This window comes from Kockiozyma suomiensis, assembly GCF_038497685.1.
Source record: "Kockiozyma suomiensis strain NRRL Y-17356 unplaced genomic scaffold V2V93scaffold_6, whole genome shotgun sequence".
Classification (NCBI taxonomy): Eukaryota; Fungi; Ascomycota; class Lipomycetes; order Lipomycetales; family Lipomycetaceae; genus Kockiozyma; species Kockiozyma suomiensis.
The window spans coordinates 708,215-727,853 of NW_027117669.1; the positions used below are offsets into that span (position 1 = coordinate 708,215).

The 19,639-nt window shown below is 43.5% G+C and overlaps 7 protein-coding genes across 7 annotated transcripts; 5 read left to right on the forward strand and 2 right to left on the reverse strand.

The window, feature by feature from the left end:
- Nucleotides 1-9,542: 9,542 nt before the first annotated feature.
- On the forward strand, nucleotides 9,543-10,502 carry V2V93DRAFT_380058 (uncharacterized protein; the record flags this gene model as incomplete). The annotated part of the gene is made up of 1 exon (XM_066912036.1): nucleotides 9,543-10,502. One exon carries the CDS (start codon nucleotides 9,543-9,545, stop codon nucleotides 10,500-10,502), a length of 960 nt encoding a protein of 319 aa, XP_066766240.1.
- Nucleotides 10,503-10,600: 98 nt separating this feature from the next.
- V2V93DRAFT_369139 (uncharacterized protein) lies at nucleotides 10,601-11,703 on the forward strand. Its single transcript, XM_066909942.1, has 2 exons — nucleotides 10,601-11,503; nucleotides 11,564-11,703. The coding sequence occupies exons 1-2, from the start codon at nucleotides 10,739-10,741 to the stop codon at nucleotides 11,612-11,614; spliced, it is 816 nt and encodes a 271-aa protein (XP_066766241.1). The 5' UTR covers nucleotides 10,601-10,738; the 3' UTR covers nucleotides 11,615-11,703.
- V2V93DRAFT_369140 (dihydrofolate reductase-like domain-containing protein) lies at nucleotides 11,457-12,953 on the reverse strand. The gene is made up of 2 exons (XM_066909943.1): nucleotides 12,219-12,953; nucleotides 11,457-12,149 (listed from the first exon to the last, which is right to left on the reverse strand). The coding sequence occupies exons 1-2, from the start codon at nucleotides 12,537-12,539 to the stop codon at nucleotides 11,691-11,693; spliced, it is 780 nt and encodes a 259-aa protein (XP_066766242.1). The 5' UTR covers nucleotides 12,540-12,953; the 3' UTR covers nucleotides 11,457-11,690.
- Nucleotides 12,579-14,190, forward strand: V2V93DRAFT_369143 (Ca2+ regulator and membrane fusion protein Fig1-domain-containing protein). The gene is made up of 2 exons (XM_066909944.1): nucleotides 12,579-12,931; nucleotides 12,994-14,190. Exons 1-2 carry the CDS (start codon nucleotides 12,808-12,810, stop codon nucleotides 13,716-13,718), a joined length of 849 nt encoding a protein of 282 aa, XP_066766243.1. The 5' UTR covers nucleotides 12,579-12,807; the 3' UTR covers nucleotides 13,719-14,190.
- Nucleotides 14,191-14,336: 146 nt separating this feature from the next.
- Nucleotides 14,337-16,677, forward strand: V2V93DRAFT_369146 (HCO3 transporter family-domain-containing protein). Its single transcript, XM_066909945.1, has 6 exons — nucleotides 14,337-14,580; nucleotides 14,635-14,667; nucleotides 14,722-14,837; nucleotides 14,900-15,037; nucleotides 15,096-15,988; nucleotides 16,052-16,677. Exons 1-6 carry the CDS (start codon nucleotides 14,438-14,440, stop codon nucleotides 16,565-16,567), a joined length of 1,839 nt encoding a protein of 612 aa, XP_066766244.1. The 5' UTR covers nucleotides 14,337-14,437; the 3' UTR covers nucleotides 16,568-16,677.
- A 561-nt stretch (nucleotides 16,678-17,238) lies between these two features.
- Nucleotides 17,239-18,623, forward strand: V2V93DRAFT_369148 (uncharacterized protein). The gene has a single exon (XM_066909946.1). It carries the CDS (start codon nucleotides 17,306-17,308, stop codon nucleotides 18,500-18,502), a length of 1,197 nt encoding a protein of 398 aa, XP_066766245.1. The 5' UTR covers nucleotides 17,239-17,305; the 3' UTR covers nucleotides 18,503-18,623.
- V2V93DRAFT_369149 (uncharacterized protein) lies at nucleotides 18,575-19,618 on the reverse strand. Its single transcript, XM_066909947.1, has 2 exons — nucleotides 19,077-19,618; nucleotides 18,575-19,025 (listed from the first exon to the last, which is right to left on the reverse strand). The coding sequence occupies exons 1-2, from the start codon at nucleotides 19,428-19,430 to the stop codon at nucleotides 18,696-18,698; spliced, it is 684 nt and encodes a 227-aa protein (XP_066766246.1). The 5' UTR covers nucleotides 19,431-19,618; the 3' UTR covers nucleotides 18,575-18,695.
- Between the last annotated feature and the right edge of the window lie 21 nt (nucleotides 19,619-19,639).

The following is a 19,639-nucleotide window of genomic DNA, read 5'->3' on the forward strand; positions in this document are numbered from 1 at the left end:
GCGAACGCACCGCGTGCCAAAATATGCCTCAAAAAAACAAACCAGAGTAAGAGGTGTAGAATAGTCATTGATCATGTTCGCTTGTAAAGCTCAGATCCGAACGTGAAATATTCTTATGAAAATTAAAAATGGTGCAGACATCACCCGAGAAGATCAAAGCAGAACTAGTAGATTGCTAATAGGTCGCATTCGACGCATCAGGTTCAGCCGCTATCTCTCTTCGATCATAAATCATCTTTGCATGCTTTTTTACTTGGAAACACCCACCCCACCAAATTAATTCTCTCCACCTATCCTCCCCTGTCAGGGGCTTCTGTTCAGTCGTTCTACAACGCATCGAAAATCAGGCCACTTATATACTCATAAACTTTGTCTATGGAAGTTCAAATAGAAAGCTAGCCATGGACCAATACTCATCACATCTTGACCAAATTTGATCCACAGGAAGGGCGCAGCGCTGAGTTGATCTCGTTGGGAGAGCTAATCGCTTTTTGACAAAAATTATATCTGCAAGAGCCGCAGATTGGACGACAACCCTGTCACCGGCCCAAATATTATCTACAACTGTCAATACCAGAATTTGCTTTATCATGTTGATTGAGGCTCTCGAAAGACTTAAACGTAGCAATTAATGAAAATAAAATGTAGCCTCTGCGGTGAAAAGAGCTTTTCAAGTGTATGATTTTGATACTAACCGATGATCATCTCGCTAATTTGATTTCTCGCTTAGATAGCCAAAAAGGCTGTGAGCACCAGTCATGAGCGTTTAATTTTTAAAACGATAATTTAAGATGCTGGGATTAAAGGATAAAATGGAAGATTTTGACAGATAGAAGACCAATATCAGACGCATCGATTCGAGGGTGAATGATCAGGCTAAGCGTTAAATATCATAAGCTGCTGAATCTTCAAGCCGCTTCAATGTTGCTTATTCGTGGTTCACGCTGTCATCGGCCGATTACATCATTCGAACGGCAGTACACAGTATTAATAAATCAATCAAATTCTGAAGCAATAACGTATCAACGTAATTCAGAAATAAGAGAATGAGACTAGGTAAACTTTCGCCGATTTAAATTGGATTATTCAGATCGAAGTCTGATAATTTTATCTTGGATCATCATTCTAAAAGACAGTTATCACAGACAGTTAATAGACTGTGACTTACGTATATGGCGATAGCTTACTCCAATGTCTACAGAATATATTTATTTTTGCAGAGTGAAGAATTGCACAAATTGCAAAAATTGCGAGCTATGTCATATAATAAGTAAATCTCAAACTGCTCGTTGGAGACGCGGAAAGATCTTAGATTCCAAGCAAGTGAAAATTTAGATTAAACAGATTATCATTTCGAAAATTCATATAGTAAGACGCATCTTCATTCCAGCGAAATGTCAGCTCAGCCGTTCTCCCCCAGTCAAGAAAACGCGCTCTTGACGCGTCTCAGCGCGGAGGAGCAAAATTTTTTTATTTATATTGGACGCGTCGAGCGCGTGCCAAGAGACGCTAAGCATAAAGCTAGCTGAGAAAAGCTGATTAATTCCAAATTCGAAGGATTTAATTTTAATCTTAATTCCAAAGACGTACGCCTGATGCTTGTCAATTTATTGCAAGACGAGCGACGAGGTGGGGATTACTGCAGGATAAACATCTGGCAAAAGAAAGCCAAGTAGAGGTTGTATAAGCCTGTTTGCTGCAGCTTGATTTTAGTATTTAGCTGGTTCATTTCTTCATATTTGAGTGTGACGTTGACAAATCTTGACACCTACTCTGATAATACTAACAATGATGAACGTCAAGCCTCCGTAGCCGAGCGAAGGAAAGATCATCAAATTCCTATTACACTTCATTGGGAGAGTACAGAGGTCTTCGTTGACAAAACCTGTACTGTGTACTTACCCCCTTAATGACATAGGTACTTATCGATTTTGAAGCCAGGCACAGGCTTTGCCGACGATGGTGCCTGAACCAAATTGTTGACTTTGTCTCCGATTTTAGACACAGAGCGGCCGCTTTTCGTCCTGCTTTGGTCTCTTCTAAACCCTTTGGCTCTTTTCTACTAGAGATTAACGAGCCAGAAGTTCCTGGTGGGATCTACTTGCCGTAATAATTGCTGCGGCCGAATAGAACATTATTTAGTTGCATGGATACCCAAAACCCCCACGGAACCGTCTTCATCTCTTTTAGGCAGCACTATTGATAACAAATCTGTTCTTCGTCAATTATTAGCTGAAATTGCCAAGTATTTTATTTGGTCTCCGATGACGAAACCTCCCGGCTACAAGTGCGGCTGACACTTGGGCTTGGATTGCTTCCGCTTACTTCGCATGTCGAGTCTAGGTGCTAGTGGAACTTTAGCTATCTTTACTGTCAAATATGCGGATAAGACCGAACCGTCAATCGACATTTGCTGAGAGTAATTGTCAAGCTGGTTGGGTTCTGAGTTGTCAGAAAAAAATACAGAAATGATTTGTTAAGTCATCATTTCACTTCTCTTACTACTGATGCCTGTTATTTTCGAATTGCGGCTAGTCGGATTCCCAAGGTAGTTTAATTTAATTCGGGGCTTTTGTAGGCATGACCTAATCCGTCTCACTGGCGTCGATCACATCTGAAGTCTGAACGGACGACCAGTGATGCACTAGAGCAGTTTGAGGTGTGGTGGACCTCATAAACAGGAATAATTCTGGTTTCGCCACTCTACATCAAATGGATTCGGATTGCAGGGCTCAGAGTTTCGAAATTTAGGCCCTATATTATTACTTCCTAAAGAAATAAGTATACGTCGGTGATAGTCGCCAGTTTGGAGTGCTTTGCCAACAGTAGCGTGTTAGTCCGAGTTGCTTGCTCATTGAGCAATTTCACTCTTTTGAAAGCCTCAACTGAGTTAGTATACCAATGAGACACCAAGCCTTTTCTGGAATTAATAAATCACTATTTTTATCTATCCTATCTCTTCCTTTATTATGTGCGGCTGTTGAAGCTCTATTAGCGTGAGAACTTCGAGGATCTAAAATGGCAACCTCGGAAGAGCCCCGCGCGAGTCTCCCTGCGAGTCTCCTGTTTCTCTCTAAAACAAATTCAGTCATAATCTCTCCTGTTCTGCAATCTGCTCCAGCCACTCGGTTGTCTTAGTAACGAGAAAGATATGCGTGGGTCCATTGCTCGCGATGATTTCTTAGCTTGCATGCGATGGATGCTACTATATCTAGTACTAGCATTATACTGCACATTGATAATAATGCTAGGCGGTTAAAAAAATTAGTATCTGTTTGAATAAAATATAATAAATGTAAGCCTGTCCATTTATATTGCTTATACAAAATAGTCATTGAACAAAACTTTGGACAAGAGATTTCATAGCTCTCTATATAAATTCAGTCACATTTTGTTAAGCTGGCTGCGACTGGTCAACCCTGTATCTCAACTATAGCCATAGACAATAAATAATTGATAGAGCGAATAGGGATGCGAATATACTAGCATTCAGAGAATGCCAAGAACAAAACAAACGGATTTTGTTCTACGATATTCTTAGATATTAGAACTCGAGATTTAGGGGTTTACACTTTATCACTAGTAAATAATCAGTGAGCTTTCCTTGGAGGTGATCAGAACGAGTCTGGTATTGTCGAGAAAAAGAATGTGTGTGATCTCCTACGTTGCTAACTTACCCTTATATCGTACTAAAAATCGAGCAACGTTATCTTAGAGCCCACGCATCTGCTATTTCAGATGAAAGTCGCTGAAGTTTTCTATATTTCTTTGTAAACCGAAGGAAATTCTCTCCAGCTACCGGATGAATATTAGCTTCCGGCCCGAGACATTAGAGCTGCCAATTTAAGCTCCAGCGAGTCAACGCCCCTGTCACGAACTAATTTCCACCTGGCACTTTCCACAGAGCCAAAGGCCTGATACAGTCTCCTTCCGTCTAGATGTCCATTGACTCAAGGATACGAATCAACGCAATAAGTTTTGAAAACTCGTAAAGTAGTTTGGCTTATCAAATAGTAGAGAGAACTTGCTGTCTGCGGTGCGGGGAGCTAGTGCTTGACTAAAAATTACCTTCCTACGCGCGTCAGTCTTCATCGAAAAAAAAACCAGTTCACTTTTGTCAGTAATCACACCGCCAATTAACGAGGGACGTTCAATCTTACGTTTAGTTTTTTTGTCAAGTGAGGATTACTATTGATACGCCTGCGCCGAGAGTCGCAAATTTTTACGTAATTGACCGGTTGTATTTCGCAGAATTTGCCGCTGCTGGCTATGTATCACGCATTCCATCGTGTCACTTTTCCACAATCGTTTCGCCAAGTCACCATCCATTAAATCACGACAGAAATTCTTTGACGCGAGCTTTGGAGCTTTCGAAATTTTCTTGAGATAGAATTTCATTGAGCAGGCTATCTATGTCGTAGAACTAATATATATTATGTCATGATCAGCCTCACAGTCCCTGCAAGACTATGCATGTTGCCAGTATGTTCTTTTGACGCAACCCAAGACGGGATTACAATTGTTGCTCAGAGAATCATCGTAGAAAAAGCGGTTTTGAGTGGAGAGAGCGAACTTGCAGCATTCTATTTACCATTGTGGAAATGTGTATCGTCTAGCAGGCTGATTCTGTGTGTCTTGGTCGCTGTTTCTCCTTTTGGCATATACCATATCTCGAGAGCAATCTCCACATACTTGTGAAGTCTTTGCTGCAAGACTGGAAATCAGAGCGTATACTGTCCAATTTTGATTTTAAACTAATATGATAATTGGCCGTTGTAAATAGTGACTCAGGTGCTACCCTATTACGTTGCTATTCTAATAAAGTAGGTTCCATTGCTTGGAGTCGGTATATCGGCACTGAAACGCGTAGTGATCGCAGTGAACTCTCAGAGCTCCGAGTAATTTAAGCAGGAAATTGCTAAAATCAATTTTTGCCGCCTTAGCACTATCTATTAGTCAAATATAGCTGCTTCATTCCGAAAATAATTCAAGATCAATCAATTTGCTTGCAGACTAGGCTGGTCTGAACGCGGTAGCATGCTACTCGCAGACGCTGCTGAGGTCTGGTATCTATAAACTATATATAGCGACCTATAGCAAACCAAGCTTTCGAATCCGCATTGCAGATTCTGTAGAACAGTATATTCAGCTGAATGACAAAAAGAGGTCGCCTAGTATTGCCCCCCCCCCCCCTCTCTTCATCTCCACACTCACCATCCACAAGTAAAAAAAGGGTGCTTTTTTTTTGGCTCCATATATACACCGAGGATGAAAACTATAATTAGAAATTCATATAGCTGCCAAGATAAAAGGAGCACTATTGTTCTTCTTCAAAGTCACTATCAAAGCACAATACGATACTAGCATAAGCCAACGATGCTTTCGGAAGCCTCTACTTCTATTTTAGTATACCTTTTCTATCTATTTCATGCTACATCCTGAAATTAAGGCTCCAATTTGTCTTGCACTCAGGAAGAAGCCAGCCCTTTAGGTTTTCTTCAGGGTCGCTTATGAATCACACGTGGGATTTCTGACTAGGAGAATACGAACTTTGGCCTAATTGAGCTGAAAACTGAGCTCTCCAATTAAATTACTTTCTGCAATCTTTATCATAGTATTAGAGAAGTTGACAATCATCATATCCAAACATTGATTATTTGTACTGACTTGTACTTAGCCAAAATTCTTGGTTTACTGCCGTAGTCCCTGACATAGTTACTCAGACTCGTATACAGCCTTAGAAACCAGTCATTCTAGAAAGCTATCATAGCAGTGTTTTATTACACAAGTTCCAATCTAAAAACTCAGGATTGCTTTTTTTGCGCGTGCTCTCCGGTCAAGGGACCTACCCAAAAAGAAATTGGAAGGTGAAAAAATTGGCTGTGCATATTATTGCAGACTGATATGCGAAGGGTTAAAGACTGATTGCCAGCGTACCACTGACTAATGCAGGTTTCCGAGACATAACAAAAGAGTGCTTTGCGCTAGCTCTTAAAGAGCTGACACAGCATTTACACATTTCCAGACAAAAATATAAAAATTACCCTTGATATGAGACGAATGAAGAGCCAAAGGAGCTCATCAAGCTAATTGGAAGCGTCCACCAAGCTCGGTATTTCAGTAGAGCTGCTCGCCAAACTTGCGTTTCCATTAAGTCTATTGGCTAGATTTATTCGCAATTGTCGTGCAAGCACCAGCGCCCAAATCGTAGCGGCAGCCTTACATCATTCTGCAAAATTCTTTTTCCCTTATCATTATAATCAAGCAGCAGAAAGCTTTATAATCGCACGGCGCCGATCTGGCCCCAAACTTCAAAATGTGATTTCTTATTCTAGTCTACGCGCTCGACAGCCAATTAGAGGGTTAAAATTGAAATTCTCTCATTATATACCTATATAAGAGAATAAAAAAAATATTAATAATATAGAAGAAGACCTGTAGTTTGGATGGGAGGCTGACACTGTTCTTGAATGTTGAGTAGGACTTGCTTTTTTTTTTCTTGCTCTGTCTGACCTTCCAGACTGATAGCGGAAACCGGTCGGTGGTCGGATAGCGAGTCTAAGCTACTTAGTCTGAGTTGTCCACAGTCCGTGCACACTTATCCAAAACTTATATTTGGCAAAAGTTAATAGTGAAGCGCACTAGAGCAATTTAAGCCCTGATTTTTCATATATTCGCGGGTTAAAAAATTTGGCAGGCCATGACGTGTGCGCTTCTGTACCCGAACGCGTTAATAGCAGCTATGGTTTAACCATACTAATAAAAAGCAACATCTTACAAACTACCAATTTTCAGTATGCCAGGCTATAGAATAAATACCATACTATCAGCTGCAAAATAAGAACACATTGCTGCAAAAACGTCGACGGAAAATCACAATAAAGCATTTTCGCACGCGTGGATCTCACCCTAGAGTAATCAGGCAGCATCTCCACCTGGTTTCTATTTCTGCCACCAGAAGTACCCTGGAATAAATATCACCATAATGAATATAAGATAATTAGTGGCTAGCTATTTCAATTTCCGACTAGCCGCACAACTAGGAAGTTAATAGGATGAGTAGTGCCTTTGATTCGGCCAGCCTCCGATCTTTACTCCTACAAGTCCGCGTGAGCGCTCTGTATGCAACATGCATGCACATTACTGGTCACAGTCTGACCGAGACAACTTTTCTGACCTGCAATGAACTTATATAACAGATAGGAGAGAAAACCAAATTAAAGCAGATGTGGCACTTTCGCTGCTGCAATAGAACGTGTCGTCGGTCACAGCCACTACAGAGGCAGCAAAAAAAGGAACAGTAAGTCAATTCGCATTGCGTTCTGATCAGGAAATAGCAACAGCGGTAAATATGATGAACAACTCAGAAGTGGATTGTACCAAATTAATTGGCTGTTTCACTGATTGTCGCTTGGCTGTCTTGCTTTTCGCTTCGAATGATCCTAAATTTTATGCACGCTGCAAAAAGTAATTCTTTTCTGGGTATTGCTCTGTTTTATATAGATTCGAGAAAGTAAAGAGACGCCGAAGAGGCGCTTGTACTCATAGTAAACATGTGGGTTTGCCGAAAAGAGTCATTTCTGTATTTTTTGCCTCGAGTCTTTACAGGCCCTACACTCTGCTCTCGTACTTGCCTTGCATAAATTACACGATTTTTATGATTCCTCCGCAGGACCAAGTTACTCTAGCCTAGCCTGCCGTCCACCGGATTGAATTTCCCCCCATAGGTACTATATTAGTCTATGTACCAACTACACTCCATCAATCAAAGACATCATAGTTGGGGACACGCCAAGCTCGGTCAATCAATGACTTCATCTACATAGCGAATGAGTTGTGGATATATTTAGCGTTCGCCAGACTCATTTCTGGTGGCTGCCAACTGCCAGAAAATAAAGATAAAAGGAACCGAGAACTTTAATTAATAGCGGACGGTGAAGCGATAGCGCTACTGTATATAGGTTCTGCTGCCGCGATAAGATAGTATACCATTTTCTTCCTCACCAAGACTGAGCAATATATTGATGCTTCCGACTTACTTCCAATTGACGTACCAATTTACGAACCAATCGATGTAAAAAAATATCTAAAATTGATTATTGTCTCAATTGGTTTCTCACTACCGCTGATTGAATTAGAAGGACGACAAAAGTCAAGCTGGCTCCGTCATAGGCTGTTATTTCTCCTGAATATCTTCTCGGTGCCTGGAAATCTGCGATCCGTATTAACCAACTGCTCACACATTGCGGTTCTGCACACAGACACAATTACATACTCCTCTCTGCGTGAGAGCCGAAAGAGAGCCGAAACCAGGTAGACATACAGTGAGAAAATACGAACGCCGCAAGCGGCTGGCAAGGTGCATATGCAAATAATAAAGCGCTGGAGCGTGCATGCAAATTACGTGTGGCGAAAGCGCCATAGGAACAAAAGAGAATTATGGCCGATATCGCTGCCGGCTTGGGCTAAAAAAAAACCAGTACAGGTTGATAACGGGGACTAGCAAATTGAACATGAGACATGCTGATGCTGTTGTATCATTCTCTGAGCCGGAGAAGGACCCCTTTCAGTAACATATTCTACGTCAAAGAAAAGTTCGTGCCGAAATACCCTGCATATGCCTTAGAACCGCCAATTAGATTCGCACTTGCTATATGCGAGGCCGGGTCAATAGGTATGTTGATACGCAGTGTACTTGCTACTATTATGTTATGTGACTTTGTCAAAACCTTGCAGGAAGAGAATCAAGCGGTCGGTCTGCATTTTATTCGTGATTGGATTGCAACGCAAATTTTAGAATGGAAATAATCTTTCTTTCTTTTTCTTTTTCTTTTTTTTGGTTCCTGTAAATATCCTTTGATTTATGGCTGTGAGTAAGCTATTTATTAAATCTAGCCTGGCAAGTGCCAAATAAAACGACGTGGAACGTGAAAGTTGATAGAGAAAGCTAATTGAGAGGAAAACAGTGGAACACGGATTCATGTAAAGCCAATATTCGTCCTCAGTCTATCATCGTTTGCTCTACTTTGCTATATTTTTTTCTCTGTAGCTGCTAAATAGTCAGTCAGATAAGCCGCCGAGGCAACGATGCCAGCCAACGGTCTGTCACGCGATGAGAACGAACTGTGTCCGATAAGATGTATCTTGATTCTACTTGTGAAGTTCAAACATTCGGAGTTCTTTTATTCTTCGGGCGGCTCATGCTTCTACAAAATTATCATCATTTATCCGCTTATTGTGGAAGGCTGATGATGAGCGCCGTATGTCAGAATCGCGAGACTCGGATCTTGTTAGTATACTGAACAATACAATGTAGAATTTAATCTTTCTTCTTGACGCATACACTATACTGAGGACTTACTCATCAACAAGGTATTATAATGTGGACATTGGTAAAATAGAACATTTGATACATGCTCAAGAGAGCGAGCAGTGCTCTTGGCTCGGGCAATACTAGGGCCGATTAGCGTAGGGTTCAGCATTTTCAGATTATGATCTGTTCATGCCAAACCACGCCCTTGTCTTCTCGACAAATAAACACAATGATCGACTCTCACGTACATCTATTTACAGCTAGTCAACTGGAACAACTGGCATGGATGACACCAGATAATGTGCTGTACGCGTGCCATGGTCCAGAGCAGTATGCTGCTGCAAGCAAATCGAGCGCTGTCGACGGATACCTCGTTGTCGAGGCTGACTGGCGGCACACCACTACAGATTTTTGCGGCCCTCTCGAAGAATTCAAATACTATGCATCGCTGATTCATTCAGCTCATCAACCACCTATCAAAGCTTTAATTCCTTGGGCACCATTACCATGGGGATCCGAAACTGTCGCGTCGTTTCTGGCTGCAATGGAAAATGCCGATCAGGCAGTATACAAGTCTCATGTTCGTGGTGTACGTTTTCTTGTTCAGGACCTTGAAAGTGGTTCAATGAGCTCATTTACCAATGCCATGAAATTGCTGGCTGAGCGTGGACTTGTAGCCGATGTCGGCGTCAAAGTGCGCGGTGCGAAACCAGGTCCGTCGCCAGTTTATCAAGTCGAAGAAGCCCTTGAGATGGTAAAAAGCTCGCCAGAGACACGGTACGTATTTGATCACCTCTGCAAACCTGACCTTCAGATCCCGAACAACGATCTGGAGTCCAATGAGATATTCAAAGGCTATGGGCGTGTGATGCGACAGTTGGCTAAATACGATACCTACATAAAGCTCTCCGGCGGGTTTTCCGAGTTGCTTCCCAGCGTGGCATTGTCTAGCGAAGCTGATGTTGCTGAAGCTATTTTTCCGTGGGTAAAAGTAGTCTTTTCTGCTTTTGGCGCACGACGAGTGATGTTCGGTAGCGACTGGCCGGTATCCACAATTGCGGGGGGCTCCAATGCGATTCTACGCTGGAAGACTGTCTGCAAATTACTCCTCGGACGTTTTGCGCTCAGCGATGATGAGTGCGAATCTGTCTGGACAGCTACTGCTCTCAAAGCTTATAATATTTGTTAATCTTTTTATTGGTTTAATTTTGTAATTATGCTACTTCGTATAAGCGAACAGTGTATAGAGTATTTGACCCCTGCATAATTATAATGTAGTTATTGCAGTTGTGCTCGAATTCACAGCTCTCGGGGTAAGATCGGCCCGCGTCGCCGACCAACTCCCACTCTGAACTGGGACAACTCCGCTCGCACAACCTTCGTCAAGGAAAAGACATTATTCTTACCCCACGCATTAGATTCGACATGCATCCGATAGTTAACAATCACGCTCCAGTCACTACTCTTCTCGTGGGCAAGGTTGTGGCAATCACTGGCGCTACGTCAGGTATCGGCCGCGGAATCGCGCTTGAGATGGCTCGTCATGGAGCAAAGATCGCGATTAACTACTACGATGCAGACCCCGCTCAAATTGCAAACCTTGCAGACCTCACGCGAGAAATCTCAAATATCAAGGGCGAGAAATCTTCATTTCTGGCCGTGCCTGGAGATATTGCTGTGCCCGAGACTGGCCGTGCCCTGGTACGCGAGACTGTGAGCAAGTTTGGTCGACTGGACGTGTTTGTATCAAATGCAGGAATCTGCCCTTTCTACGACTTCCTGTCGATTCCGGAGAACGTTGTTTACAAGACTGTTCATACGAACCTTACTGGAGCATACTTCGCTATTCAAGCAGCAGCAAGACAGATGAAAGAGCAAGGAGATGGCGGTAGCATTATTGGTATCGCTAGTATCTCTGCGCTTGTCGGTGGCGGTGAGCAAACTCACTACACGCCTACTAAAGCTGGAATTTTGAGCTTAATGCAGTCGTGTGCAGTGGCACTTGGTCAATATGGAATCAGGTGCAATGCACTACTGCCGGGTACGATTCAAACGGCAATCAACGAAGATGATCTTAAAGGTGAGAAAGGGGACAAGATGGCTGCTGGGATTCCGCTTGGTAGGTTGGGTGTTCCTGAGGATTTGGCAGGCCCCGCTGTATTTTTGGCTAGTGATTTATCAAGATATGTAGTAAGTTTTTTCTCTCTTGATGTCAATTGACGTAATTTAGTACTGACATTTTGGCAATAGACTGGTGCCCAGCTTCTAGTAGATGGTGGCCTTTTTGTTAATCTGCAATAATTTTTACGTAAAAATACGCATGCAGCATTGTGTATAGAAGGTTTATATAATAGCATCTTTTAAGAATCATTTCTTTTTATCGCACCCCTGAGACCATGACTACATCACGGCCAAAGGACTCCCATTTGGTGTTCGTCAGTCTGTCGAGAGGCAAACTAGGTGCGACCTGTACTCCTCCTTTGCCGAGGTATACTGGTGCTATTGTTATAATCACCGAGTTTACTGTAGCGTCTTCGTTGTGCGAAGCCAGCAATAAATCATTAATAACTTCTGCTCCGCCCTCGACCATAACCGATTTGACGTTCAATTCATGCTGCAGCGTATTCTGGATCAGCTTCCAAGATTTTGAACGGGAAGTCTGAGATGAAAGGTTGTGTATTGTGAGGACTCGGACGCCAAGCAGCTTTAGTTTTGATATCTTATCGGGAAAAGCAAGGTAGCGGTCTTCAGATACAAGCACGACCGGATATTTTCCTATGCCTTGTGCTGCATTCAGTAACACTTTCGACTGTTGCGTAATCTCTATTCCAAAACCCTTATTTGTCAAAGAATCAAAAAATTTAGTAAAGCCTCAAAAAAAATCAAACGAAGCGGGCTGTCGCACGGGATCAAGAACAACAGGCAGCGGCGAACACTCGAGTGCATTCTTAGTGTCTGCAGGTGGGTACTGGCAATTGAGCCCCGGGTTATCAGCCACAAAAGTTCCTGCACCGACGAGAATCGCGTCATGATGCGAACGTAGGTAATGTGTCATCGTTTTGGATTCGGGACCTGAGAGGGTTGTTCTCAGACCGGGGCCGAGGGAGATGCGCGAGTCAAGACTTGCTGCATAAGTTAGTGTTGTAAAGAGATTCGGATGTGATTTTGGCGGAAGATAGAAATCAAGAAAGGACAATGCAGACGGCGGAAGCGGAGCTAGCGACATCTTCCTCTGTTGTGTGAAGTATTCAAAAAAAAGTTCACGAGATGGAAGGTAGTCGGGATGAGGTTGAGAGCTAGGGCGAGAGCCCCTGAGCAGTTTTGCTACTTTGTATATCACAAATCCTCATTCTGAATATTTTCTCCTTCTAAATCTGATACCTTTTCGATATCAAGAATCTTTACAATGAGACTACATATAAGTGCCTGCTGTCTACCTTGCCGTCTGCTTTCTGTGAACTGTATATATATTTCATATTACACCACTTTATACCATGCTGGCTAATATTCTGCTGTGGTTTGTCCCTGCGCCTATTAAGAAGGCATTCTCCATCAGGCCTGCTGCTATCGTCCGCGGTTCAGTCTTTCTCTTTCTTTTTATTACAATTTTCTTGCTCGGTATGTTTTTACTTCTCTTTACATGCACTTACATGCATATGTGTAGTGACTAATGACGACAGTGTTTATGCTTCTTGGATGCACAAAACCAGCATCAGCATACTCGTCAGTTTATGCTGTGAAATTCACTACGGCTGGTGGTGTGAATGGGACAGTCTCAATGAAGGCTTCGTATTACGGTATTTGCGGAACTTCTAATTCGACCACGGTTTGTCAATCGCCAGACAGCACCTCAGATTCACTTCTACCGTTCCGCTACGCGAAGGCAAAGTCGGCCACAGTTGACCTCGTTGCGCTTACATCGATTGTTAGCGACGAAATCATTCATCCTACTTTGGCGATATCGGCATTGACGTTTGCTATTTTTGCATTTTTGGCTGCGATCGCTCTTCAATTTGTAAAGAATCCCGATTCTACAATATCTCATTTGTTGAACACCTGTACGTTGTGGTCGACCGTACTGTCGACTATGTTGTCGGGCATGTGTGTTTCATGGAGTCATGTCGCAGCAAACACGCTCGCCCATACACTCTCTGGGGCTACAAGCGAAGCGGTTCAAGCGAAAATTGGTCGACAAATGGACGCAATGGGATGGACTGCTTTTTCGTTCCTGTTACTCACTACTGGAGCTGTAGTCGTTTGCGTTGCGTGCGATGCTATCAGACCAGATCGGACTACTATGAGACTGGATGACGACTCGAAGGGTAGGCAGGTTACGGTTGGTATGGGTGAGTACGATACAAGCGGATATAGACTTCCCACACCAGTCAGTGTTTCAAGACAATAGAAGTTGTGTATTTTGCTTTGGTTTTCTGTGAGGGATTAATGTGATATCATTTAGAATCACTATGTACTCATTCTAGAGGAAGCGAATTGAATTTACTATGCTGCTGTTTCAATGTACAGTACCAGTAGTATTTGGCATTTCGTAGATATGACTTGTTTTAGACTGCGGTGCAAATCCATCAAATGTCCGAAATCACGCTGCTGCGGCTTGTCATTGCCCCTCCCCCCCCCAACAGATGCGATAGATCATAGTCCTGCAAATGTCAAAAATCCTTTTTTATGAAGGCGTGTAAGGCGTGTTTGGTTTAGGCAGCAGTATTGTGGTACTCTCTTCACATTGATGTCAGGGAGACTCATGACCCTGCTCTGATTCGCAGCTAATCGCAGGAGCCAAAGACGAAGCGAGCATTTTGGAAACGTGATCGCAGATAATTGATAAGGTCGATCTATTATTATATTATATTTCTTGGCAGTTAGAATCATCTTCTCTATAAAATTTTGTAGAATGTGAAAACCAGCGAAGTGCATTTGCTCTCTGGTTTAACCCTTACCCAAAATGAAGTCTGGGAAGAAATTGTGAGCCGCGCGGGCTTGCATATTGGGGGAAACCACTTTAAACAAAAAGATCATCAAAGAAACAATATAATATTTATTGGAATTCCACCTAGTCGCTGGGGCCTCTTCTCATTTTAAGGAGCGAAATATCCACTATAAGCGACTATGCCGTCGCTGTTTGGTATCAGACTCTTTCGTGGGATGGCGAATGATGTACGACAACGGATACCATATTATTTTGCTGATTGGACTGTCGATGCGTGGAATTATCGAATAGTACCGGCTACTATTTACATGTATTTTGCAAAGTGAGTATTTGGATTATTTGAGTGTAGATCATGGTGTTAATTGGATTTTCATAGCATCCTCCCAGCTATCGCCTTTGCTCTCGACATGTAAGTGAAACCTATAGTCTAACAGCTCTCCACTAGCGTTACTAATATTTCCAGGTTCTCAAAAACTCACAACTCATATGGTGTCAATGAGATTCTTCTTTCTTCAGTTTTAGGATCGCTCATTTTTTCCGTGCTGGCAGGGCAGCCTCTTTGCATTGTAGGTGTTACAGGTAAATATCCGCTCGCGATCAGAATTTAAATGAGAAGAGATTATTTACAAGGTATGAATAAGGTCCGATATCGGTTTTCAATTATACAGTGTACGAAATAATGGTACCGAAGGGTACAGCTTATTTTCCGTTCATGTGCTGGATTTGTCTGTGGTCGATGGTGATGCACTTTATAATCGCAATAACAAACGGTGTTAATGGTAACCTACGCTATATCCTTATGCTCAAAACGCGTTAACTAATATGATTGAGTTTTAGCTCTTCGCTATATTACGCTGTTCAGTTGTGATGTGTTTGGACTCTTTGCCGCTTTTATTTACTTGCAGAAAGGCATCCAAGTTCTTACTCACCAATTTCAAGAATCAGACGTTGAAGCCTTCATTTCAATCATGGTTGCGCTTCTCGTTCTCATATTTGGATATCTTTGTCATATTGTGGGCAACAATTCGTCCTTATTTCGGCGTCCCATCAGAACATTTCTGACGGATTATGGTACACCACTCACGGTTGTCTTTTTCACGGGGTTCATTCATATCGGCAAGTTACGCAATTTCGATATTCAGCGACTGCCAATTGGTGCAACATTTGTCCCAACTGCGGGGAATACCCCAGAGAGACCGCATGGCTGGTTTATACATTTTTGGAGCGACATTTCAGTAGGTGAAGTCTTTCTCGCGCTCCCGTTCGCACTGCTACTTACGCTGCTGTTTTACTTTGATCATAATGTCTCGTCTCTCATATGCCAGGGTCGTGAATTCCCACTAAAAAAGCCCGCAGCATTTCATTGGGATTTTTTTCTGTTGGGAATTACTACAGGTGTCGCGGGAATACTAGGAGTTCCTGCACCAAATGGATTAATTCCTCAAGCCCCGTTTCATACGAATGCGCTCTGTGTAGTCAGGTATCGCCGTATTAGACCGGCTCCCGGAAATGAGAGTGAAGCAATTGAATATGGTGATACTAGTAGCGATGAATATAATGACGAAGATGACGATGCGAAATATGAGCGCGTGGCGGTGAAAGTTATTGAACAGCGCGTTAGTAACTTTGCTCATGGTCTGCTTATCCTAGCTACAATGTCACGACCGCTCTTGATTGTTCTTGGACTTGTACCGCAGGCTGTTCTCGCAGGTGTCTTTTTCAATATGGGAGTATGTGTTATCAAAGCTTAATCTCTTATCTAAAGTATCTACTAACTGAATCGGTATCGATAGCTTGGAGTATTGCAGTCTAATGGCGTGGTGATGAAAATATATTACCTATTAACGGATCATTCACTTACCTCCCGTCGTGATCCACTACGCAAGGTACGCAAACGCTCGATATACCTGTTTGTCTTCCTTGAGCTTGCGTCGTTTGGGGCCACCTTTGCGGTCACGCAGACTATCGCCGCGGTGGGATTTCCGGCGGTGCTATTTGGATATGCTGCGTTCGCCATGTTGCTGCCTCGTATCTTCAAAAAAAGCGAGTTGGACATATTGGATAGCGCCACTGCGTCAGATTTTACTATGCGCAGTGTGTCAACAAGTGCCGTATCGTCCGATGGTAGCGACAGTACTGGTATTAGTAGTGATAGCAGCATTACCGCACCTCCAACGAGTACATCTGAAAATATGAAAGATAGAGGAGAGAAACAAGGTGCCGGCGTTAAGCGGAGTCTTGAAAGCGCAGATAGCTTGAGGATGATGGAGGCATCTGAGCACGATACAGGTGCTCGTCGGAGGAAGTAAGGGATAAGAGTTGTAATCTACGGAAGCATAATGCATTGGATGTAGTTTGTTTGGTGTCTAGTCTTTGTACTTTTCTTGATTTGGCATATTAATAAACTCCCATTAATTAGCACTTATGTTCAATGATTTTAGGTGATTGACGAGATATTAATTAGAGACCGTGATATCTAGAAGCAGTAAGATTTGTGGATGCCCTAAGGTGATTCGATATGGGTACGCAACTATGTCCTTTCGGAGGCTAGATTTCGTGGATCATAGAGCTCCGTTGTCAAAGGTTGGCAGCTGTGATGAGTGAGTAAGTTGCAAGGTTTAATACAGATCTAGATCAGTATATTGATTTTTACTGTTCTTATATCGGAATATGTAAGCAGTTGAACGTAGTTCGGCATAATCAGCCGGGAACCCTTGTGCGGACTCTGACTTAGCCCGGCTTACATATCCGGTCCCTGAAGTCTTGTGAAAGGCTAACATTAAAAACGAAATCACAACGTATTATTAGCTATCCGAATACTATTGAGCAATGTCAAATACAGATTATGGCTCTTTGCGAGCACGTGCACCGTGCCTTATGCTTCGAGAGCCATTTGGAATAAGCTTTCCGGTGGATTACAAATCACGGATATATTGATAAAGGCATAAAGTCCCTGAGGCTCGAAATTTTCGGCAAACTTCTTACTCTCCCTCCCAATTGCCAACTGTGCTCAATTCGACCCAATTCAAAGTCAACCCCACAGAAATATGTCTGAAGTTATTATTAAAGGAGCAGAGGGTATCCCCTACTTTACCCCCGAGCAGACAGTTCCCGCTGGAACCTGCCTCGAGGTCACCGAGGGCAAATCAATTCCCAAGGCTTTCCAACCGCTCACCATTCGTGGCAAGACGTTCCAGAACCGTATCTGGGTTTCGCCTATGTGCCAGTACTCGTACAACGATGGCTTCTTTAGCGACTGGACTTTGGTTCACCTCGGCTCGATGGCTGCTCACGGCGCCTCGCTTGTTGTTGCCGAGGCTACCGCAGTACTCGACAATGGCGGTATCACTCCCAATGATGCTGGAATCTGGAAAGATGAGCACATTGCTCCTTTAAAGCGAATCGTTGACTTTGTTCACAGTCAGAATCAGAAAATTGGTATTCAACTCGCGCACGCTGGTCGCAAGGGTTCGACAATGGCTCCCTGGACTGGACTCAACTACGCCCACGCTGGTGGCCAGAAGGGATTTCCTGACCGCGTTGTCGCACCCTCTGCTATCAAGTTTGCCGATGACTTTGTCCAGCCACGTGAACTTTCAACCGCTGAGGTTGAGGAGTATGTTGAGGCTTTTAAGCAGGCTGCCATTCGCGCTGTCAAGGCCGGCGTAGACGTCATTGAAATTCATGGCGCCCACGGATACCTTATCAACGAGTTCCTTTCCCCGGTGACCAACAGACGTACTGACAAATACGGAGGCTCATTCGAGAACCGTACCCGCTTTGCTGTCGAGATTGTCAAAGCCGTCAAGTCTGTCATTCCCGAGAGCGTGCTGCTCTTTTTTCGCACGTCGGCGACTGACCGCTTCGAGCACTTAAAAGACATAGAGAGCTGGAAGGGTGAGGACACCGTCGAGCTCGCAAAGGTTCTACAGCCTCTTGGCGTTGATCTTTTTGATGTTTCAACTGGTGGCGTCGACCCCAGGGGCAGCACCGAGTATGGCCCCGCTTTCCAGGCAAAGTACGCGTATCAGATCAAGGAAGGCTGCCCTAAGATTCTTGTCGCTCCGGTTGCTGCCATCCATGAGCCCGAGGTTATTGAGGCCGTGCTCGAGAAGGCTGATGCAGTCTTTGTTGGTCGTCCGTTCTCGTGGAGCACCAGCTTTGTACTTGAGCTTGCCGCAAAGTATGGAATCAAAGTTCAGTGGCCTCGCCAGTATGGTTACTACACCACAAATGCCCATTAAGCACTTTTGGACATAAAGTTGTGACATTGAAATGTATCATAATACTTGTATAGATTCATGAAATAGATGCCATGCAATGGATAATTTATCATAATATTTTTATAGAGAGGGTAGAATAGTACATAAGCAACCAAATGAACACCCGCGCTAAACACAAAACATAGAAAAGATCGTTACATATACAAATTTTCATTCAAGCCTCATCTGTTTCAAACTGAGTCTCGAGTCGACGACGAGCTTTCAAAATCATATCTTCTCGCTGCTGCCGAAGCATAGCTTGTCTTTCCTCTTTAGACTGGCTCCACTTCATCTTCTTACCACTTGCCGCGGGCGCTGGAGCAGGTTCTGTGACGGTGGTGGCGTCAAGTTTGGGCTCAATGGGTAGACCGTCCGGGCCAATCTTGGTTTCAAGGTGATAGCGAGTTATAAGGTCTGAGAATGGAAGCGAGGGTGATATGCTAGAGGGGGTAATAGAATTGCCGGTCGATGACGTTGCTGGTCGTTGTGGAGCAGCATTTGGAGGCTATAGAGAGCATTAGCGCAAAGTCGGACACATGAAATAAAAAAAGCGTACCATAGGTAGTCCACCTTCAGCAAGAAAGCGGTCGATGGTAGATTCGACAGACCCAGACCGTTCAAGATCATAGCGGATCTGCTCGATTGTGAGAGTCGGTGCCACGCTTTGCACGACCTCAATCATGCCCATTGTCACTTGCCTTCTTCTTCGTCCTGGCCCACTAGAACCGCCCGACGCACCTCTTGATGCTGATGTTGATGCTGTCAAATTCGCAGATACCGCCGGCGTGCTGCCGTTGCTGGAAACAGGTGGAGCCGTTGATGACGCCGATGGCGAGACGTACCAGCGCACGAGCAAGAAGCCAATAATTATACACACAATAAATGCCGTCGTCGAGTTATCAGTCGCCATCGCGTTATGAGCAGATATTCAGTTTCTCACTTGTGGTTTATGTCGCAGACGGTGCTATATGGATTGAATTTGCTTCGTATGTCGCTGTATGGATATATCTCTGCTGGATAAGCGGCAGGTCGAGAATGAGTCGGAACATTTATTTTGCACGTGACACTGTTCTCCTGTCGTTAACGACTGCCTCGGTTTTCTTGCTGCAATGAGCATTT